The sequence below is a fragment of the Petaurus breviceps genome, unplaced genomic scaffold, assembly GCF_028583685.1.
Source record: "Petaurus breviceps papuanus isolate PSGF00001 unplaced genomic scaffold, PetGlider_PUasm1.0 138, whole genome shotgun sequence".
Classification (NCBI taxonomy): Eukaryota; Metazoa; Chordata; class Mammalia; order Diprotodontia; family Petauridae; genus Petaurus; species Petaurus breviceps.
In genome coordinates this window covers 33,963,073-33,987,643 of record NW_027185694.1, presented here as the reverse complement: position 1 = coordinate 33,987,643, position 24,571 = coordinate 33,963,073, and the positions used below count along the sequence as shown (strand labels likewise).

General features: G+C 41.4%; 1 protein-coding gene across 1 annotated transcript in view; it reads left to right on the top strand.

Annotated features, from left to right (window-relative positions):
* The first annotated feature begins 1,216 nt into the window (after positions 1-1,216).
* HS3ST4 (heparan sulfate-glucosamine 3-sulfotransferase 4) overlaps positions 1,217-24,571 on the top strand; it is a 406,482-nt gene continuing 383,127 nt past the window's right edge. Inside the window, exon 1 of the mRNA XM_069064290.1 lies at positions 1,217-1,953. Within this exon, the coding sequence (XP_068920391.1) occupies positions 1,217-1,953 (737 nt within the window). The remainder of the gene's footprint in view (positions 1,954-24,571) is intronic.

Here is a 24,571-nt window from a genome sequence, read left to right as displayed (position 1 = left end):
GGAAATCATAACCACCTGTAGCTAGGTATTCCTATGGAGGTGTAGAATAAGCAGGTTCCCTCTCCCATGAGGATAGCGGGCCAGAAAATTTGTAAAGCCCAGGGCCAGGGGTCATTTGCGGGGAAGAACTGTGTAGTCTTCATCCTTCAAGACTGGGGGTGGGGTGAAGAGACGAGAGCAGTGAGTGCTAAGGAAGGCTAGTTTGAGAACAGAAATGAAGAAGGAAGCAGAAGGAAAATCAGGCTAGGAAACACATGTCAACGCAATGGAGAGAAATCCCTTAGGGGTGCGGTCCAGGGGAAATGGGGGGGAGAGCCCAAGCCAGAGAGCCCCCTGGCGAGAAAAGACCTAATCCCTGACGCGCTCTCGCTAAGCTCCTTGGCCCGCGTGGCAGGGGCCGGGGCCCCGTGCGGTCCCCGTGTGCGCCCTGGGGACCTGGAGACATAGCAAGGGAAGGACAGGGTACCGGAGAGCTACAGGCATCCAGACAGGCGAAGACTAGGGCGGGGAAGAGAGACCCTAGGGCCACTTCAGGTGAGGGAGCGCAAGGCACGCCCCCTCCCCACCCGGTGCATCCCTCCCAGCTTTATTCCCGGCGCGCGTTATGCTTTCCTCCCCTCCTTCCCGGGGGTGCGCGTGATCCTCCCCCCAAGCCTCCTAGTGGAGGGCGGGCGCACGCCCTGCCCCCCTTTTCCCCTCCCCTCCCAGCACCTCTCCCGGCAGAAAGTTAGCAGCGGGGAAGGAACTCGGGGCTGCAACAGTGTGAGGCGGCGGCGGCAGAGGCAGCGGCTGCTGTAGAGGAAGCAGCGGCGGCGGCAGTGACTGAGGAGGAGGAGGAGGACACCGAGCTGGAGACGGAGGCTAGATCAGGCGCCACCGGCAGCGCAGGGAGTTTCGCGCGCCCCCCTCAGTCCCCTTCCCAGAGGCTGAGGGGGGGTGGTGGGGGAAGCCCGGGGCCAACAGCCGGGCTTCGGGGGCAGCGGCGGGAGGGCCATGCGGCGGGGCTCCCCCCAAGTGCAGCGGGACAGCGGCGGCGGCTGGAGGAGCAGCCGGGGCCGGGGGCGCATCGGCGTCTCTCCGTGCAACCCGGGCGGCTCGGCGGCGGTGGCGGCGGGGGCGGCGGCTGAAATCATGTCCGGGCAGCGCCGGGGGCTGCTGCTGCCGCCGCCGTTGCTGCTACCGCCGCCGCCGCCACTGCCGCGAGCGGGGAACCGCGATGGCCCAGTGGCCCGCGCCGCCGCCGCCGCCCACTGCCTCCTCTAAGGGGCCCCCAGCGCGCAAGCTGCTCTTCATGTGCACCCTGTCTCTGTCCGTCACCTACCTGTGCTACAGCCTCATGAGCTGCTACAGTTCTCTGCAGTTCCCGCTGGCGCTGCAGGAGCCGCCCGGCGCCGGGGAGCCCTCGGGCGGCCCCCCTCCCAGCCCGCCGCTGCTGCCCTCCCTCCTGCCTCCCCGTGTCCAGGTCGGCCCCTCGCGCCCGCCGCCGCCGCTGCCGTCCCTGGGAGCGCTGGCCAACGCCAGCCGGAGGGAGCCACCGGACTCCCCTCAGGCCCCCGGAGACAACTGGGGACTGGGGAGTAGCGGCGGAGAGAGGGCAACCAACCGGGATGCCTGGATCCGGACCCCCCTAGCCCCCACCGAGATGATTACGGGGCAGAGCGGGCTCTTCGAGAGGGACGCCCATGAGTCCAGCACCACGGACGAGGAACTGACCGGCCGGAGGGGGGGCAATAGTACCAGTGGAGGAGGAGGGGAAAAGGGGGGCCCTGGCCCTGGCACCACTACCCCGGACTACGGAGAGAAGAAGCTACCGCAGGCGTTGATCATTGGGGTGAAGAAAGGAGGGACCCGGGCTCTGCTGGAGGCGATCCGAGTGCACCCAGACGTGCGGGCAGTGGGCGTGGAGCCGCACTTCTTCGACAGGAACTACGAGAAAGGGCTGGAGTGGTACAGGTAGGGCTAGGGGTACGGGCAAGGGCAGGGTGAGACGGGGCGGGACTGTAGAAGCAAAGGAAGCCTTCTGACAAGGTGATGGGGAGAATGTAGGGAGAGGAAACAGCCCCTTCTCTGTCTAAAGAGCAGTCAACTTAAGGACTCGCCCCCTTTCCAGGAGCCCTAGAAATGTGGTCTTTAACCACTGTTAAGGAGCAGCTTCAATCCCACTGGGTTGCCCTAGAGATGGGGCATTGGGTAATCCCATCTCCTGAGAATTAAGGATCGCTTAATTTTGCTGCGAGGTGAGGAGAGCTCCACTCGCATTTCGGCTTTAGTTCTCCGAGGGTCGGGACTGAATAGCATGGGCAGAGCTCGGGGGTCTGTGGTTACCAGCTTGGCTAGTTCTGGGACTGTATTGCCTCCGGAGCCAGAGTCCCCTGCCCGGTTCCTATCGTCTCTGTGGACAGCAGGTGTCTCTGAAACCAAGGCCCCCTTGCCCTTGGCTTTCCCTTCCTTTCCCTTTTCAGTGTTTAATTCACATTCTTATTGTGGAATAGAGCTTTAGAGACTGTAAAAGCAGAAGGGCTTCCAGATTCACCGGGATCTTTCTAAAATTTCCCCAGACACACCTGAGTTAAGGCAAGGCACAACTCAAGGATTTTAGGTCGATTGGAAATAGAAAATATGCCACTGAGAATACTGTATACTTGTGGCTTTCTGTTGTTAAAGACCCAAGATGTTTTCAACCCCCAGAGCCATTCTATCTCCTCCTCTTGTGTAGAAAAAAACTATTTTGCGTTAGGGTGCACCAATTTCTGAATGACAGTATGCTACCTATGAGCTTTTATGTTGTGCACCTGTGCCCTTTCATGGGCTCCTTTCCAACAGATGGGAAGCCTGTGTTATATGAGACTCCATATAAATTACTTTCTTCTGGTATCAACCAATGATGAAATAGATAAGAGAAGATGAGAAAGTTAAGTTCAGGTAAAATAAATTAATAATCCCTTCTTTATTATTGCTGATACCATTCAGAAGAACATCTTCTGTTGTACAAACCAGGGAGGAAAATAGCCTTTTCCTTTGTTCCTCTCCTCTCACCCTGTAAACCAGAGATCTGAATGGTTGGCTCCAATTCTGTTATATTTCTATAATTAATTACATTTGTCAAATACAAACACAGGCTTGTCTGCTAAGGGGATGCTATCCTTTTAAAGAAACATTACGTGAATAAGGAGCATTCATTTCTTAACAGATGATTTTGGTGTTCTTATAGGCATTTGTCCCAGGTACTTACCCCAACTTAAATTAAGGTTTGTGAAAGTTAGCTTTTTTTTAAAGACACAGCCAAACTTCAGAAATATATGATAAATGTGTCTGAATTGTGACCAATTTATTCCACTTTTGAAAATATGCTGCGCGTTTTAAAAACTTGTGAGGGGTACATTGATGTGAAAACATTCTGGTACATTAAACTGAAACAGCAAATGTGTCTGTTAATGTCTTGTCAGTTTCAACAGAGAGAACTAATCAGAATTTTTTAGGAGGCTTCAAATATCCCCTTCCTATCAAAAATAAAAGAGCAAACCCCTAATTTAGCTGGGAGGGGGACAGTATTTACTACATTCAGAAAACTGACTTCCAGAATGTGATGGTCATTAGAAAGGCATTAAGATGATTAGCCAGACATCAGCCAAAGAAGTAACTGCCATGATGGCTGACCCTTGGAAGTTGGGGATGTTTGGATGACCTACCAGTTGGTTCTGGAGATGACTGGTTTCTTTTAGATATTGTTTCATTCCTGTGCTACATAGGGGATGGTTACCTTTTCTTTTTTCTCCTACTACCCCAGCTGCAGTTTAAAACAAAGCACCTTTGAGTGAAGATCTTTGGTATTTTGGAAGCTGGGTGTATATGTATGTATATAGAGAAGTTCTGATCTAAGGAGCATTTTGTGATCACTCCAGGGAACTTTAACCAAGAAAAAACAAAGGCCAAATCTTTCCATACACATGTGCAGAAACCTGGAATAGAGAAGTGAGTGTATTGTTATGTCTGTAGAGAATGTACTGGTCTGAGAACCAAGTTTAGAAGTGTGAAGGAAGACCTATAAGTAATTTGGTCTGGAGTTGTTTAAGATGGACTGTGCAATATATGACAGGATTTTTCTACTTTTTCCCATGCCCACACCGTGGGAAGAAGGTGAGTTGTTACTTCCAGCTTCCAGGAGATAGAAGCTATGTAAGGTAGTGGGTTTTTCTGAATTGTTCTGATGCTTAGCTTCTTCTTGGTATTCTGGAGGCAATGGTCATGTTGCACCAACAGAGCAAGGCTACATAAATCTTTGTTGACTATGTTGCATCTTTAGTACCTAGTAGGATTTTTTACACATAGGCCTAAAGAACATTGGTGATTGACAGCTGTGAAATTGGAACTTCTTTATATCTAATATGGGCATACTCACAACATAGCCTCCTAATATTCCTGTCCTCAGCAAAGAAGGGGACTCAGCAAAGTCCTCACTTCAGACATGCTATATGCCTTTCCTCTGCTAGACCATTATATTCTGCAATTCCTCTGGAGTCTTTCCTTTCCCCATATACTTGGAGCTTTTTGGCATGGAAGTTGATGGTGTTAAGCCTTTTTGGAGAGGGATTCCCAAATCTGGCATCTCTATACAGAATGTGATGGTGAATTTTCCATTAACTCCTCCCACCCATTCTTCCTCCATTTCTGTGTAGTGGATGGTGATAGGAAAGGGAACAGAGGGGCTTCATTCTCATTCTGGCAGACAAAGAAACTGAGGCCCAGAGAGAAAAAGAAGTCTGCAGGGAAACCAGGAATAGAAATTGTGGCTTATGATTTCCAGTCTGGTTCACTAATCTATTAGGTTGTGGTATTTATAGTAAATGTAATGGTTTCTTTGCTTGCTCTTCTTATCCTTTTTGGAATCTTACAGCATCATTTACCTAATTAGAGAGCCACCTAATTATAGGTTGAGTTCCCTCGCCCTGCCCCTCTCTGTTCTTATGTTTTGCTTCTATCACCTGTTAATTCTGTGGAGTGTTTTTTGTTTTTGTATTTCAGAAAAGGTAAGCAGGACACATTAATGGTTGATTTCTGTGGTACTGGGTATTTTTTCCTTCATATGCAACTGAACAACCCTACTATTTTTATTCTCAGGGTCACTCATTCCTATTGTTTTCTATTATGTTGTTAATTTCATGCATTTTTTGAAAATTATGGAGCTGAAAGGAAAGGACTTTAGAAACCTTCCTGTATAATGCTAGTATGGAAAGTGGCATTTTTTAGTCTAATTTTTTCATTTTATAGAGGAGAAAACTAAAACCCACTGAGGGCAAGTGTCTTTCTCAAGCTCACTTACGTAGTTAATGGCAGAACTGTGACTGGAATTCAGGTATCTTGTTGCTAGGGCCAGTGTTCTTTCCATTACCCTGTGTTGCTTTGGAATTGTATGAGGGGATGTTAGACTACTGAATTATGTAACAGTCTTAGAATGACAGAGAAGTGCCCCAAGTTAAGAAACAATCTCTGATATTAACCCTGTGATTTCTGGCAAGTCATCTTCCTGGGTTTCAGTGTCCTCATCTCTCAAATGAGGGGATTGGACTGGAAATCCTTGGAGGTCCCTTACAGCACTGGTGTTAAATAGAAATGGAGCTCTGCAGATCACATATTGACTTGGAAAACCACAAATTAACATTAGCTATGTTGTATTTTATATTTCATTTATTTTGTTAAAGATTTCCCAATTGCATTTTAATCTGATTCAATCTATACGAAGGAGTTTTTTTGGGCCACTTGCTGAGGTGGCCATGAATTTGACACCTCTGCCTTAGAGTACCAGATTTGTGATCCTGTATAATAATTTTTCTTGAATTGACACAGCTCAAGGACTTTTTGTAAAGATGTATTAAGAAACAACCAAACAAACACAAATAATAAAGCTTAAATCTTTCAACACAGACCTGTTGCTTCTGGCTTCTAGAAGTTGAAACATGGACTTTCTTTTTGTTTCTGGGAACTGATGGGGGCACAAATAAACAACAAGGAAGGAATAGCTGTTGTGAATAAGGCTATCCTGTTTCTCCTGTCTCCAAACTATACCATAACTGCTGTCTTCCTGCTTTTCTTTGACTTCCACTTAGTTACTGAATGATAGCCAGTGATTATGGATGGTTCAGGTAGGGGTTAGACCCATTCAATTCTAGGGTTAGACAAACCAATGAGTCATTCTAACTCATTTTCACTGTCAGTAGCTTGCACGTAAATCCAATTGACTGTGAGAAGGCTGGCTTCAGAAACATCCAAATCAATTATATTATGATAAAATCATGGAGTTTTAGAGGTTTTGATCTTGATGCTATCACTAACTAGCCAGCTGGTGTGGTATAATGGAAAGAATGTTTACTTAGGAGTCAGAAATTCGGGATTTGATTCTTGTCTCTGATATTACTAGCTCTGTGACTGGGGGCAAGTAATCTTGCCTCTCTGGACCTCAGTTTTCTCATCTGTAAAATCGGTACAATAACTTACATTTGGGGAAAACCTTAAAGTGCTTCAAAATTGTGAGTTATTACTGACCTCTCTGGGATTCAGTCTCCTCATCTGTAAAATGGGGATGATGATGCTTATATTACTTAGCTCATAGCATTATGAAGAAAGTTCTTTGGAAGTATTAAAGCCCTGTAGGGGCTGTGGGGAATGTGAATTTTTAAATTTTTTAATGTCATAGTAATGGCTGCATGGGATTCTCTTAGGAGTTCTTAGTGTGTATCACAGGGTTTTCTTCTGTTCTTATTGCTCCTAAGAAGAATCTTCGTTTTTGAGAAACAAAGGCAGGCACAGAGCTTTCTTGCACAAGCTCTCCAAATACAGAGGCAGGAGTGTGACAGTTTATGGACTCTATGTCTTAAGTGGTGTGGTAGAAAGATTAGGATTCTCCTAGGTTGCCTCCATGTCTCAAGGATATGGCCACCAGAGGTCCCCCATTCTATGTGCATAGAGAGGCAGTATGCTATGGTGTTAAAAATTTGGGAATACCAATTGACCAACCTAGCTTACTATTAACCTTGAGCAAATCATTTCCCCCTTTTTATATGTAACCCCAATCCCAATGGGTTTTGGGATTGGGATTACATTTATATTGTGAAGGATGGATTAGATGATCCTTAAGATCCCTCCTGTCTCTGACAGGCAGGGGTTCTCCTAAAATTTTTAGGATCATAGGTCTCAGTTTTCTTTTCTCTAAAATGAAAGAGTTGGGGGCTAGATGATCTTTGTGGCCCTATCTAACTCTAGATTTTATTATCCTAGAATCATTAAATGCAGACATTAGAGATCATCTAGTCCAGGGGTGGGGAACCTGTGACCTCAAGGTCACATCTGGCCCTCTAGATCCTCAAATGCTGCCCTTTGACTGAATCCAGACTTCACAGAACAAAGAAGTTTTTTGCAGGTAAGGAAACTGAAGCTTAGAGAGATGACTTAAATGACTTGCCCAGGATCTCATAACTAGTAAGTATCTAGCAAGATTTGAACCCTAGATCTTCCTGATTCTAAGTTCAGTTCCCTGTCCACTATGTAAGATTAAATACAAACGTCCACATCTCTGTTAAAAAGCAACTTCACAAGTACAGGATGGGAGAGAAGTGGTTTGACAGCAGTGCTTGAAACAAAGAGCCATATATGAGTTCCAACTGCTTGGTGTCCTTTGTAAATGTGGCACCAAGAACAGTACACAGTAGTCCATATGGAATCCAATCATGGACAGCAGTGTCAGATATCAAGCTGAAAATGTAGCTTAAGATAGCAGTCAAGTGAGGGGCTCAGGACTCAAAGGCCTGTGAGGTCCTTTCTTGTTCCATTCTATCATCTTATGAATTTCTTCTTATTAGAAGAAATTGTGAGCTATTACTGACCTCTCTGGGCCTCAGTCTCTTCATCTGTAAAAAATTGTTTAGATGTTTTTTGGTTCCCAATTCTATCTGATGCATTAGCTAGCCATTCCAACATTTTATCATCTACAAATCTGGTAAACCTTTAAGTCATTGGTAAAAATGCTGAACAGTACAGAACTGAGGACAGAGCCCTGTTTAAACACCTTAAAATCATTCCAGAAAGTGGCAGGAACGGTGATATCTCTCCCCTTGCCAGAGTGGTGGTTTATGTATGTTATTTTTATTTCACTGCTCTAATATGTTTTCTTATATTTACATGGGGATTTTACAAATAGCAGCAGAATGAAGAGGCATTTCCCAGATATTTTTGCAACCCAAAAAGAAAACGCTTTATGTCATTAGGAGCAACATGGTGGCAGAAAAACAAAGAGAAGCCATTTTTCATTTGGAGTCATGCATGTGTGAAATTTCTTACTGATCTCATTAATCAGAAGTAGTCATTGTTAACAACACTAAAATAACTTATTCTACAAAATATTGTCTTGGGGTGGTGGGAAGAACACTGGATTGGATGCCAGGGACCCGAGTTCTAGCCTAGCTCTGCCTGCAACTAGCTTGAATCACCTCGGTCAAGTCAATCCCTTCTTTAACATAGAGTTGTTGGAGCAACATAAAAATCCCCAAATACTATAATTCTGTGATAACCTCCAGTATAAAAAGTATAGGTTTCTAAAATAGTTACATAGGCACTAAAAGCCATGGAAGAGAAAGTTACAACATGTTTCTCGTTTTAAGACAGTCCTGTATTTCAAGAATATGTTTGAATGGGTGATTTCAAAACCTAAAGCAGTTTTAAAATAGCTCTCTAGAGAAAAACCAGGACTGGATTTCAGAATTTGCTCTCTTGTAACATTAGTGGGTCTTGGGAAAGATTTAGGTTTCTCCAGGTAAATCCAAACAGATGGATTGTTTTAGGAGAGCCATGGGGAGGTTTAGGCTCAATCTCTTGCATTTTCTTGATCATCAGAGGCGTAACTAGTCTGGCTCCGATGCATTTGGAATTTCAAAGACATGTTTATCCTCTAGTTTTTCTACAGAAATGATCTCATATTTGAGATTCTGATGTTGTTCATGGAAACACTAAAAGTTCCATATCTTGTGATCTGGTTGTATTTGACAGAAACTTTTTTTTTTAGATCACCCAGACATCATGGTGGGAGTGTTCTTTTTTACTTAAATGAACCATGCATTTAAATATATGTAGGATAAATATTTTAAATTAATCACAAATTCTTTGGGTCATACTTTTAAAAGTTTCCAAGATTTCACTTTTGTTTAATAGATAATATATCTTATGGATTTATTAAACTATTTCTTTGGAAGAAATTGACTTAATTCTTTGGTTTCTGTGGCATAACAAAATCCTCCAAACATTTTGGAAATTTCAACACAAGGTTATAGTCGCCAAGAAATCTAAAGACTTGCATAGCTGTTATCTCAAACAATATGACTTTTCTTTCTCTGTAACCCCATTTCCAACTGTTAATAACTTGTCACTCATGGGCTAGTTCAAATATTTTATACTTCATGAATCCTTCCTTAATTCATCTAGCTAAAATCTGATCTCATAGTTCTTAATATTAATTTATATACTTACATTCTAATTTGTATAATCTTCTGAGTATATTTTGTTATACTACTTGATTATAAGTGTTTTGAGGGTAGAGACTCTCATCAGTTATCACAATACATTGCTCACTTATTTCAAATTAGATATCCTGGAGATACCTCAAATTTATTAGTCCAGAACTGAATTTGTTATCTTTCCTACTCTTTCACACTTTCATATTTTGATCCTAAGCACCTTCATTTCAGTCTTGCAGGTTTGTAAATATTGGCATTAACCTCAGCTCTTCACTCCTTTGACCCCCACATAGGCAATTGGTTAACAAATCTTAGTTTTTACTTTCACATTTCTCACGTGTGAACCCTTCTTGTGGCTCATGGAGATATCACCGGGTCCTTACTGGCTGATGGCCTAGATTATTGTTACAACCTCCTGATTAGAATGCCAATGCCAAAGTTTTTCCTCAAGTGCTGATCTAACCATGTAACTCCTGTAAACTTCTCTGTTTAGTGTTTTAAAACCCTACATAACCAGGCCCCAGTCTGTCGTCACAACCTCATTGGATATCATCCTCTGCCTGTGCTCTGTGAACTTGCCAGATTGATCTTTCCTCTGTTCCTCACACCTGACCCTACAATCTTGTCTGTCATCTCTGTACATTGGTTATTCCATTTGTATGGAATGCTTTTTCTTTTCTCTTTGATCTCATTAAGTCTCTAGCACTACCTTCTATGAGGCCTTTCCTTATCACTCCAATTGCTAGTTTTCCCAATCCCAAACTACTTTGAATTTAACTATTTTTGTATAAACAGTTATCCTTTCCACATTATAGGGGTTAAGGGCGTGGCATCCCTGTGATCTGGAAAATTTATGTAAAATTTTTTTGTCCCTCCCTTTGTACCAGAGAAGTCTGAATTTATTAAAAGATATAATCTGTTGATATTTACAATATTATACACATATTTTAGACATTTCTGAGTTTCTAAACTTTTTCTGTGTTGTCTGCTGGCCTTCAATGTTATTTGTGCCTTCTGCAAAACTCTCCTCAAATTCCCATGTAATTTCTTATGTCAACCCGCAATATATCAAATCCGCAATGGGGAAAGTCACAATGTGGAAGGGATAACTGTGTTTATATTTATTCCTTGTATATCTATTCTGTATATATTTATATATGTATTTGTTGCCTATACCATTAGAATGTAAGCTCTGTTTGAGTTAGGGTTATTTATTTCTTTGTACTTTTCTCCTAACAGCGAATACAGTGACCGGGATGTAGTGGACACTTAATGCTTATTGATTAATTTCATGAAAATATTTGTTGAATTAATACATACAATTGTTTTGTGGGTTTTTATATCACTAGTTAGGATAACTTTCACTTTAAGTTACGTGACCTTGGACAAGTCTTTTCCTTTCTCATCCCTTTAGCTTCCTCGTTGATCAAATGAATAGGTAGGATGTTTCTTGTTTGATCTGAAACTCTGTGAGCCTCTTTCAGCTCTGACACCTATGGTTCCATGATTCTTTATTGGGATTCTGAAATAAACATGAGAACATAAGAAATTATACATTAAAGCAAGCAATTTGTCTATATATTCATTCTAGTATTCACTAATAATGGCACTAAGGCATATTTTGAATGAAAATCCATTTACCTTTCATGATACTGATCTTTAATAAATAATTTCCTACTGTCTTTACTAACTCATTATTGATTCCTCATTCATGAATTTATTTTTAGCCCTCTTCAAATACATAAGCTTATAGTTTCTTTTGTTTTCTTTCATAACATGACTAATATGGAAATGTTTTGTATGATTGCATATGTATAACCTGTATCAAATTGTTTACTGTCTTAGGGAGGGAGGGTGCAAAGAATGGATGCAGAGAATTTGGAACTCAAAATAAAAAAAAAATGAATGCTAAAAACTGTTTTTACATGTAATTGGGAGAAAATATTATTCAGAAAATAAAGGAAAATTTAAAAATGAATGCACAAACAAGTCTATATTTTCTCTGGCTCACAAGTTCCATAAGTTTCTTATTTGCTCCCTAAGACATTTTATTTACTCACATAATGATCTACGCTCTTACCCTTCCCTGAGTCACATTTAAAATGGATTGTATGGGTGAGAATAATTCAAATATCTAGATCCTGGGCTACTGCTACCCTCAATAGCTTAGAAATTCTGCACTCAGTGTTGATCAATTCTCTCTCTGGAGTGCATAGCATTTTTCATCATAAATCCTTTGTGATTGTCTTGGATTATTGCATTGATGAGAGTAACTAAGTCTTTCACAGTGATCATTGTTGCAATATTGCTCTTACTATGTACAATGTTCTGATTCTGCTCACTTCACTTTGCATTAGTTCATGTAAGTCCACCAGGTTTTTTTGAAACCATCCTGTTTGTTATTTCTTATAGCACAATAGTACTCTATCATAATCATATAGCGAAACTTGTTTGGCCATTCCCCAATTGATGGGGTGTTCCTTCAATTTCCAATTCTTTTTCAACACAAAAAGAGCTGCTATTAATATATCAACATGATCATGATTTCTGACATTCCCCTGAAACCCTATCCTATCTCTTCCTCTGTCTCACTCCTAAATCTATTATTCTTCATTTCACCATAACCTTCAATTCTTCCACTCTTTCTTTTTCTCCTGTTCTGTCAATGTTTTAACCTTACTATCTTCATTTCATTGTTTTGACTCTTGACTTAAACTGGTTGATCAGTTTATTTATACACAATTCTTTTCCTTGAATCCCCTTTTCTCTGTCCTATTTCTGCTCATGCTTTGCCAAACCCCAACCCTTAGGGTACTCCTTCATCATTTATTTCTCTATTTCTACTCTTGTCCTGCTGAACACTACTGGAGAAAGTTACTTTATATTTATATTATATTGATTTAGTCCACTACAAATTTATGCTACATAATTTTAATTGGACCCTTACTTCTGCTTTGCATTTCTTTTGTTTTACTCTAATTCACTCACTAGTACCTTCTCCATGGTAGCTGTACTAAATCTCATCTTTTCTTATACCCTTTCATTCCCAGCAGAGGATCTCACTTCCCACTTTCTTGAACAAAAGGCCATCCACTGTGAATTCTGTCTCCTCTCCTCCTTCACATCTCAAATCTCTGCATTCCTTCCCTAGAAGCTTATGTAATCAGTGAGTTTCAGAAATAGGCATGGTCTTCATTACTGACTCCATGTGAGCAGACCACCATGTTTCTATTTGCCCACAGTATTGAATTCATACAAATCAATTTCACTTTAATGAGCATTATCCTAAAGGCATAGGGGAAAAAATTCAGCAACTGGTGACTTAAGGAACAGTTACTTACCAAGTAATTTAACAAGAAACTCCCAGGATGTTTATAAAAGGCAACAAGATTGCAATTTCAAACAGCTAAAGTTTTTTTTTCCTTTATGGAGTTGTAGTTGCTTTGGTGTCCTGTGTTTCTTTGCTTGTTACATGTGAACAACAGACCCTCTTACAATGTGTATATTTTATACACACATACTCATATTCATACACGTATATAAACAGTTATATATTAAGTGCGATTATACAGTGCACTTGTGATTTCATCAGTGTAAGAGACTCTGGTAAGGAGCTTCCTCCACCATGTCAGATCAGCATCTGTTTTTGAACTTACAGTGTTAAGAAAGTTGCTTAGGGGAACTGACCTAAGTGACATAGCTAGAATGGTCAAAGGTAAGACTTGAACTCAGATCTTCTTGCCACCTCTGTCAGCTCCCTGTTTAGTATGCCATACTGCCTTTTATCTAGTTGGTTGGTTGTTGTCCTTTCTCTAAAACAGGAACAAAATTACATCACTATGTTGGAGTCAAGGCACAGTGTGTCTGACTGTGGTCTGTCAAAGCAGTATGAGCTTGGATTGCCCTACCTCAGGTGTAGCACAAATAATACATGGTAAACATTTTGAGTGGAGATATCTTTTATACTTAAACATCTCGTGTGTGTCTGTGTGTGTGTGTGTGGGTGTGTGTGTGTGTGTGTGTGTGTGTGTGTGCTACTGCACGTCTCTCACAGAGCACACCATGCTGGGCAGTCCTGTGCCAGTGTTTTCCATGTCTTACAATCAATTCCAAAGTTCTTCAGTGAGACCTTGAGAATGTCTGTGTATCACTTCTGGCCTCTGTGTGTGAGCACTTGCCTTGAGTTCTCCATAAAATAGTCTTTTACATTTGACATTCTAACAACGTGGCCAGCTCATTAGAGATGTTCTCTCTGCAGAAGAGTTTGAATGCTTGGCAGTTCAGCTTGACAGAGGATCTCAGTGTCCAGTATCTTAGCTTGCCAGGTGATTTCCAGTATCCTCCCAAGACAGCTCAAATGGAAGTGATTCAGTTTCCTGGCATGGCACTGGTAGACTGCACAGGTTTCACAGGAATACAACAATGAGGCCACCACAATGGCTCTGTACACCTTTGGTTTGGTAGGAAATCCAGTACCTCTTCTCTTCTTTCCTTTGGAGCCTCTCAGACACAGAACCAGCTCTAGCAATGTGTGCGTCAACCTCATCAACTATGTGTACATTTTTTAACATCTTTCATTTACGTGTATATATTTATAGTTACACACATGCAATATAGCACAGTAGCATGATGTATATCTGCAGTTAGGTGTTAATGCAGAGGACTGAACTTGAATCCCAGCTCACCTTCTTCTCAGCTGTGTGACTTTCTTGCTCTGGCTCATTTAAACTCTAAGTTACTTCTGATTCTGACTCCTACCATCTAACTAATCCAACCATCACCCAACATTTATATATTTCTTTAGGGTTTGCAGAACACTTTATGTATATTAACTGTTTGAGCCTCACAGCAATCCTGGAAGGTAGGTACTATTGTTATCCTCATTTGACAGATGAAGAAATTGAGGCAAACAAAAGTTAAACAGCTTGCCCAAGGTCACACTAGTAAGTGTCTGAGGCATGATTCAAACCCAGGTTCTCCTGACTTCAAGTCCAGTGGTCTCACCAGGATGGCATGTTATTGCCACTTCTTCCTTTATCTCCAAGTAAGAAGTGACCATTCTAATTAAGACTAATTCCTCTATTTTTGCCCTAGCCTCTTCTGTTTTCTCTTGTTCCCCATTATTTTCTCATTTTTAATATTTCCATATTCACTGGCTTATTCTTAGCTGTCTACAAACATTTAAAGATGTTATTTCCTCCATCCTTAAAAAAAGTCCCTCTTTCCTTGACCCTGCCATCTCCTTAAACTATTTTCCCCTATCTTTTTTTCCTTTTTCCCGCCAGACTCTTACATATGTCATTACACTCATTGCCTCCGCTTCTTCATGTCTCTCTCAATTCTTAGGCCTTTGCACTCTGTATTCTGACTCCAACAGTACTGATAACTCCCCTCTCTGAGATTGCTGATGGTATCTTAATTGCTAATTTCATTGGACCATTCTTCAGTGTTTGGCACATACCACTTACTAAATACTTGTTGATTGATTTAGAGTCTGCATGTGACTTGACCTCTCTGCAAGTTTTGACACCACCAACAACTCCTTCCTCCTTGTTACATTGTCCTCTCTTGGCTTTTATGAGGTTGATGTCTCTTGGCTCTCCTACCTGTACAACCTTTTAGTCTCCTTGGCTGTATTATCATTTCTCTCCTGCCTGCTAAGTGTGGATACCTTCCAATTCTCTTTTCTAGTGTCTCTTCTTTTCTTTTTCTGTATACTCTTCCTTGTATAGTTTATCAGCTCCCATGGGTCCAAGTATCATTGTATTATTTTTAAATAGAATTAGGTCACCCGGTGCCAATGGGCTGCCAATGTCCCATCATATACTCAAACTCCATACATTCAAAATGGAATTCACTATGTCCACTCCCAAGCCCACCCTCTCTCCAAACTTCCCTATTTCTATTGAGGGCACCACCAGCTAGACCTCTATTTCCTAGTTTATAAAATGAGGGAGTTAGACTAGATGATTTCTAAGGTTCCTTCTAGCTCTAAAGCTATGATCCTTCCAGTCATCCCAAGGTTCACAACCTTGGATTCATCTTTGGCTTCTGTCTCTCTCCATATCCAATCATTTGTCAAGTCTTGGTGACTCGCTGGCACAAAAGTTTGCAGATTCATTCTTTTCCTTCTATATAGCTTCCGCTCTAATTCAGGCTTCTGCCAACTCTTTCCTGAGTGATTACCTCTTAATTTGTCCCTCCACTTTCAGGTTCTCTTCTCTCTCATGAGTCACATAGACTACCAACTTAATCTTCTCAAGTCACAGGTTAGACCTTAGCATTTCCTCTAGGATAAAATATCCCTTAGCCAACCGTTTAAAGTCTTCAACAGTATGCCTTCTCTTTCTTATTCCTCTTTCTAGACATTCCATATAACTTCCCATCACACTTTGGACATTCTAGCCAAACTGGACTACATTTGTTCTCTAAACTCACTGTTTTATCCCTTTCCTCTCTGCCTTTATAACAAACTTTCCCCATATGTCTGAAACACATTTCTTTTTTTTAATTTAAAAAGTGATTTTTTTAGTATTAATTTAGTTTTTAGTGTTCAGTATTCATGTCCATAAGATTTTGAGTTCCAAATTTTCTCACCCTCCCCCACCCCAAGACGATATGCAATCTAATATAAACTCTACATATACATTCGTATTAAACATATTTTCACATCGGTCGTGTTTTAAAGAAGAATTAGAGCCAATGGGAGGAAACATGAGAAAGAAGGAAAAAAAAAAGAGCAAATAGTATGTTTCAATCTGCATTCAGACTCCATAGTTCTTTTTCTGGGTGTGGATAGCATTCTGAAACACATTTCTTCTTCCACCAGTGCAGACCACAAACTGCTCTGTAACATAGTCTTAGACTGTGGACATTGAAAAGTTAAATGAATTGCCCAGAGTCACACTGGTAGTATGTGTCAGAGCTGGGTCTGGAACCCAGGTTTTCTTGATTCTGAGGATGGCGCTCCATCCCAGGACCTAATGCTCCTTCAATTTTGTTTGTTTTAAGACTATCTTTTTTAAAGCTTCAAGGAGTATTCCAAGGGGCAGCTAGGTGGCTCAGTGAACAGAGCACCGGCCCTGGAGTCAGGAGGACCTGAGTTCAAATCCGGCCTCAACACTTAACACTTACTAGCCATGTGACCTTGGGTAAATCACTTACCCCAATTGCCCTGCCTTTCCCCCTCCAAAAAAAAGCAAAAAGCAAAAAAAATTTAAAAAGGGGCAGCTAGGTGGCACAGTGAATAGAGCAGTGGCCCTGGACTCAGAAGGACCCTAGTTCAAATTCGGCCTCGGGCAAGTCACTTAACTCCAGCTGCCCTGCATTCCCCCCTCCAAAAAGAAAAAAAAAGCGAAAGAAAGGAAGGAAGGAAGAAAGAAACAAAGAAAGAAAGAAAGAAAAAGAAGTATTTCAGGTTCGAGTACCATATGATTTATTGAAAAAAAAATATTCCAGTACTTCTGACAAAATCTTTTGTTTAGCCCATCCACATGTCAGCCAGATGTTCCCAATGACCTGTTTGTATATGTAGGGCCCAGTATTCCAGGTGTTGGGATTGATTCCTGCTATTACAGTTGTGTGGTGTATGGAACAGACATCAGAAGATCCTGGATCTGTTACTATCCCTGTAATATTGGTCAAGTCCATTTCCATCTGTGGGTCCAAGTTTCCTCTTTTGTAAAATGAGGAAGCAATGAACGAGATGATCCTGAAGTCTTTTCCTTCTCTATTTTGAATCCTATGATCTTACACTGAAGATCAGAGTACGAGGCATGGCCGAGCTGTCTTACTTATCAAGGACCCTCTTGATATCTTGAGCTTGTTTCTCTTTTACTCGATTCTTAAAGCTTCTGTAGACTCAGTGTACTAGGGGCAGGGTGATACAGTCAAAATTAAGCAATGGATCTGGAGTCATATGACCTGTGTTCAAATCCTGGCTGTTACATGTGCCATGTAACCCTGAGCAAGTCACTACATATCCTCATCAGTAAAATGAGGGTTTTGGATTATGTGATCTCTGAGGTCCTTTGCCAGCTCTTACTCTAAGAGAAAAAACCTTATATAGCACCTACAATATGCCAAGCACTTTGAAAAATATCTCATTTAATCCTCACAATAATTCTAGTAGGTGCTGCTATTATCCCCATTCTATGGTTAAGGAAACTGAGGCAAACAGAGGTTGTGACTTGCTCAGGTTCATACCCCAAGTATCTGAGGCTGTGAATTGAATTCAGGTCTCCCTGACTCCAAGCCTAGAATGCTATCCACATCCTCTGTTAGCCTATGGCTTTTGACCTTACTGTTTTCTCTGGTTTTCACATCTCTCAGCGGGGTCTCTGAGTTGCTGTTTGGCCGTATTCACCATGTACATGGACTCTGACTTGCCTTCCTGATTCTTATTCATGGTTTTGCATTTATCTTCTGTTTCTGGATGTACCTCTCCCCTCCCCTCCTCTGGACTAGCTAAACCCCTTGGCTCTTTCTCCATTATCAGTTTGGCCTATGCTTAGAGCTTTCCCTTGTCTTCTGTCCTGTATCCACACTCCATGATGCTCTGCTTCATGCAGTCATTGTGACTGCTACCAATGTGTGTTCTTCCCACCCATGCTGTCCTTGAGATACTATCCTCTCTCAGCTTTCATATTTTCATTCTGATGGGTTTCAGTTTTTTTTTAAATTTTATTGTGTGTAAAGAAACTCCTGTCTTCTTTTGATTATGCAATTCTGTTCCATCTTTCTTGAGGTGTGGGAAACAGAAATTCACGCAGCATTCTGGGTACATGGCAGGAAGGTCTGATGTTTTCTGTTTTGTTTCCAATACCATTCCTGATGATAATGACAATACATTTTTTTGTAGCACTTAACACTTTCAAAAGTGCTTCTATGTCCATTATCTCATTGAATCCTCAAATAAGATAATGACATTCTTCCTGAGAGAAGCAATCATTAGAGGACTCCTTCAGCCTCCAGGACCCTTCTGTGACTTAAATGGGCTTTCCCCTCCTCTCTTATTCTAGTGGTCTGAAGTAGGCTTTTCTCCTCCCCCATTTTAAGTACCCTAAAGTGGGTTTTGCCCCTCCCTGAATTAGTTATCACCTGAAGTGGATTTTGCATAGCATAGAGTAGGATCCGGCATCCCAGCGTTCAAATTAGAATGTTGGGGACAGGCATCTCTCTATTGGGACAACCTTTGTATAAAGATTAGCAAATTTCTGCCTCTTCTTACTCTCAGTCCTAAGGTTCAGAACAACCACCTGCCTAGCCCCAAAGTCCCTCTCCTCTGCTGCATCTTCCCACACTCTTATGCTGGCACATTTCAGTCCTGCCCAGTCCATATCTGCTGTTGCTGATGCCCTCTGGAATCCCTACAAAATCCCCTTCATACTCAAAACCTTTCTTTGGTGCTCTTTCCATTTTCTGGCACTTACAAAACCTGGCTTTCCCTTGATGACTCATTAGTTATCACACTCACCAATGCTGGCCACTCTCATGAAGGGGGAGGAGGAATCATTTGCTCCCCACTGCTCTTTCTAGGCCCTTCCTGATTTAATCTGTTCTTCCATTGAAGATCATGGCATTTGATGATTTTGCAATCTTCCAATTCTTGCTGCTGCTATCTACCTATCTTCAGGACTCCTGTCTTCCTCACTATTCAAAAAATCCAGAAGGCTGCTTAGAGTAATAACCACAGAATGTCAGACCTAGAAAATGCCTTAGAACATAGAATGTTAGAGCTAATATGTACCCCTGGAAGGAGAGTCTTGCAACTTCAAGGGACCTGAGAACATAGAATATTAATCATTTAGTCCAACCTCCCTGCTGCTGAGTTCTTTCTTTGGTGTGTTTAATCTGATTTTATTTTATGAAAACAATACTCAACACCATCTACTCTTCTCTTTATAAAAGAAAAATAAATAACGTTGCTGCCTTTTAATTGTTCAGGAACTGTTCTTTTAAGGCATGGAGATTCAGAGGGAAGTGAAGGCTTCTTTTTAACTTTTCCCAAATAATCACAATTGGAGTACATGACAGCTTCAGAAATCTTTACATTTCAAATAATGATGGTGCTTTTTAATAATCATCTACCTACAAGCATGGAGTGAGAGAGTAACTGTGTGTTTCAGGTGTGTGGGCCAGGGGTAGAGTTCTTGAGTGTGCCCAGACTGGTGAAGGGCAGTGGGCAGGTAGACATGCTGATTTCCCTTAGCGACTAGCTTCTTGGGGTGGGGTGGGGGATGCACTTCAGAAAGTCTTAAGAGAACAGGATATTTTGAAGGGCAAATGAACTAGGTTCATACCACCAGGTCTTTGTGTGACTTCAGGGAGTCCACTAGGAACCATTTAAATCTTTTTCAGCAGAAAAGATGCATCTTCTTTGTATTAGTTCCTTCCTTGGCTATAGTTGCCTTACAGGGGACCTTAATAACGTCGACCCCTTTGTTGTTCCAAAGGGATCGTGGTCTTTAATGCCTTAGTTTATGTTTTCTTAATTATGGTATAAGAAGAGTGTTTGTCCCTTTAAACATTCTAGGTGGAGATGGGTTCCCTTATAAGGAGTTGTTATAGATATCATGATTTTCAGCTGCTAAAATCACAGTGATAACCACATTACACAATATAGCAGAAGGAGCCCTGGAATAGGAGTCAGGAGACTAGGCCTCTATCCTTGCTCTCCCACTTGTCACCTGGGTGACTAGGGGCAAAGCACTTCGAGTCTCATGGCCCAAGACATCTCATCTGTAAAGTTGGGAAATAATATTCACCTAGAGTGGCTAAATTGCCATGGTCAGTTTCAGTTAGTGCCGATATAACTCTAGACCATGGGTCAGCAAACTAGGGCCTGTGGGCCAAATCTGACCTGCACAACTGTGTTTGAGAATGTCAAAATCATTCTTAGCACTTGGGTGATACAACAACAAGACAATGGGTTGAATTAGATCCCAGGGCTATGTAGTTTGTTCATCCCTGTGAATCTAGACCAAGGGTTTTTAACCTTAAAAAATATTTTCATAATTATATTTCAATAAAATTATTTCCCTTTGTAATTGTATGTATTTCACTTTATGCATTTAAAAAATTATTCTGAGGAGTCCATGAAACAAATCAAAAGGTTAAGAATGCCTGTTTCAAACTTGGTCTTTCTCATTCTCTCTTCCTGTCTTTACCAGCACCGAAGAGAAAGTCCCAAGAACACTGGACTCATGGCAGACCTGGGTTTAAATTCCTGTGTCACCTTCATTAGCTGGGTTGAGACCTTAAACCAGTCATTTTCCTTTTTTGGGCTTCTGTTTCTTCATTTGTCAAACAAGGGACCTCTTAGGTGTCTTTCAGCTTTCTCATTTTATGTTCTGTGCTCTGAAGTCCCTTGCAGTTCTGCCTTGCCTACAAAATCCCTCTCTGTTAGAGGAGTTATCTTTTATACTGCTGCTACCATTTCTACCTAGACATAAGGAGAACAGCATTTCTGAATCCGGATATAATATCAACAGCTCTGTAAAGTAATCATAATGGGAGCCGTCATAATATCTCACATTTATATAACACTTCTATGTTTACAAAGCACTTTCCCCTCCAGTTGTACAGCTATGAGAATTATTTGGGAGATAAATCCACATCTTCTAATGATGTGTGATGCTGCTGGTACCTTGTATCTGCTGTTGTGTTGTTTAAAGACCTTTTGAGTATATACTGTATCTATCCTCAGCACTTCAGATAACTTAAAGAAAGATGTATTGATTTTCTGGGTCCTGCTGTGAGTTGGCGTTTACAAAAAGCCAGTGACTCAGCTGCCCCTCCTACCCACAGGAGCTGATATAGGAAACGTGCCCTAGGCTGTGTGGTCTTTAGAAAGAAAGAAAGGAAAGAAAATTCTTGTACCACTTGCCATTCCAAGTCATTATGAGGCATGGAAACAACACCAGAAGCCTACTGAATATTTAGGAATGAAACAGATTTTGACCCTTCTATATCTGTGAAGATCCAGACCTACAGGCGTTATGGACATAAAGGGGAAATATTTGGGTCAATGTCATTTTTAATCAACCTTAAAATATTTACAAAGTACCTACTATGTGTAGAATGGGGCAGCTTGGTGGCACATCTGGAATCAGGAAGACCTGAGTTCAGATCTAATCTCAGATACTTACTGGCTGTATAAACCTGGGCAAATCACTTAATCCTGTTTGTTCCAGTTTCCTCAGCTGTAAAATGAACTTAAGAAGGAAATGGCAAACCACTCCAGCATCTCTGCCAAGAAAAACCCCAAAAGTGGTCATGAAGAGACAGAACAAACTGAAATGCCTAAACAATAACAAATAAAAAGTAGAATACACAGTAAAATACAGTGTTAGGTGCTAGGGAAGGTACAGAGGTACAAAGACTCCCATTGTGGAGCTTTACAGTCTGGTAGGGGAAATACTATATAAACGTGATACAGATATGATCACTTTTAGGTTCTGAGGAGGATTATAATGAAGCCATGAGATCAGATGGGGGAAGGAGATGGCAAGCACTCATTTTGGTATGTACTGTGAAGGAACGGGATTTTATAAAACAAGCTCTGGCTGTACCCCAATATAATGGCAAACTGTCATTAAGAACAGCTGTCTAAGTAGAACTTAATCACTATGGTAAAACATTTCACTAAAACCCCTATAGAACCTGATGCATTTCACTTTTTTGGAGTCTCAGTTTCCTTATCTGTAAAGTGGGAATAATATTACTAGGCCTTGAGGGCCCTAAAAATCCTAGAATAATTTAATGGAAATGAAAGGAGTAATTTCTTCTTATCTTTTAAGGTCATTACATATGCTCCTTTTCCGTTCTATTCCTGCTGCTTTGCCGTGACCTATGTCTACAAGGTCCCACACTTCATTTTCCTCTCTCTTTGTTTATACCTCATTTCATAGTGTCTACTGGGTACCAAGCTTACCTCCATGCCCAATGTTTTTGTTCAGTGACCATAGCATCCCAATGCTGTCCATGGGGCTTTCTTGGCAAGGATACTAGAATGGTTTGCTATTTAATCTGGTAAATTGAGACAAAGAGATTAAATGATTTATCTAGGGTCACACCAGCTAGTATTAGTGTCTGAGGTCAGATTTGAACTCAGCTCCTCTTGACTAGAGGCCAAGAACTCCATCTACAGAGCCACCTAGCTGCCTCTTCTACACCCAATACTAGGTTTTGTTTTTTTTTTTTGCTTTTTTGGAGGGGCAATTGGGGTTAAGTGACTTGCCCAAGGTCACACGGATAGTAAGTGGTAAGTGTCTGAGGCTGGATTTGAACTTAAGTCCTCCTGACTCCGGCCCGGTGCTGTATTCACTGTGCCACCTAGTCGCGCCTACACCCAATACTTAATAGCAAAAGACCAACCTCCTCCTTTATGGAGAAGATTCAAAACATAAGGCATGAAATTCCTCAGCACCTTCCATCATTCCCCAAACCTTCTCTACATCATCAGTCCCTCCCCCTACTTTCTTTCTAATCACTAAAGATGAGATAAAATTGCTGTTCCTTAAGTTAATTCAAGTCAATAAGTATTGATTAAGTGTTGACCATATGTCAGGCACTGTGCTAAGTGCTGGGACTACAAATACAAGCAGAAATAAAGATAATCTTTGCTTTCAAGAAGAAATTTTAATGGTGATAAACTCTGTGTGTGTGTGTGTGTGTGTGTGTGTGTATACACCTATGTAGGGCCTTGGCAGAGAAAGTAAGGATTGGAGCTCAGAGAAAAATGAAGACATGACTGGCCTTGGTGCTTCCTTTAGAATGGAGGTTCTGGGAGGAACCAGCCAATCATAGGGAGGAGCCTCAGGGGTGAATTATGCTTCCATTCCAGGGGCTGAGTCAACTTCTGGGGTGAGGAGGCTGCTTGTGGCATGGTAGAGAAATTTGGAAGTGTCAGGAGAGGATCCCAAAGAGGAATTATTAAGGCTTGTCTCTCCATATGTTTCCTTGATCTCCTCCCCTCCTGCTTTCTCTAGACGTTATCTCCCTTTTAAAAGAATGCATTTTTCACTCTCTTCCTTCCCCTCTGTCTACAGGTATACCGTGTCTTGCCAATCCCTTAAAAAATGCCCTTCTCATACTCTACTAAGCCATGGGGTTACCATGCCATCTTTCTTCTCCTCATTATGGCTAAAAGTTTTGAAAAAATAAATTCCAAGCCAGGCAATTCAGTAGCAGGTGTAGTAAAATAAAAAAGTGGTGAATATGGATGTTGAACATATTAGTATATATGAAATTTAGGGATCGGTGGTGGCAGTAAGTATTGCAGTAGTGATACTTTGTCCTTTCCCACAATTTTCCCAAACCCTTGCAATAAGGCACTCTTTACTAAACTAAAACAGTTCCTAGATTACCAGTGACCTAATCACCTAATCCAGTGGCTCTTTTTTTTTTTCTCAAAAAACCTTGATGAGTACATCTATTGACATGGTTGACTACATTTTTCTATTCTTCTCTTCCTTAGCATACTCTCTTCTTTCTCTTTTTACATTCTTTCCCAATCCTTTCCTCTCTCTTTCATTGGTTCCCCATCTTGTTCCAGCCACTTAATAAGGGTCTTCCCCAGAAGTCTGTCCTGGGACTTTTTTCCTCTTTCTTCTCTCTGTACAATCTCTTCTTAGGCAATCTCATTCATTCACATGGCTCCAAATGTATGCTAATGATTTCCAGATCTGTATCTCTATTGTTGACCTTTCTTCTTTTTGAACTCCTGGCCTATATCTCCAACTGATTTTTATTTGCCTGATTTAGAGTGACTTCTCATCACTTATATATTCCATTTACCTCAGGAAGCTTGACCCTTTAAAGTAATAATTCTCCAAGTGTGGTCTGGCAATACCTGGGGCTCTTTGAGACCCTTTCAGGGAAATCTGTGAGGTTAGAACAATTTTCATAATGATACTAAGATGTTTTAATTTCAAATACAGTAAATATTGATAGTTATTACTTATATAAAAAGGTCCTTGGGGGTCCTTATTAAATTTTAGAGTCTAAAGGGGTCCTGAGACTGAAATGCTTAAGATTTGTGCTGCTGTAAAGGAGGTGGAAATGATTTT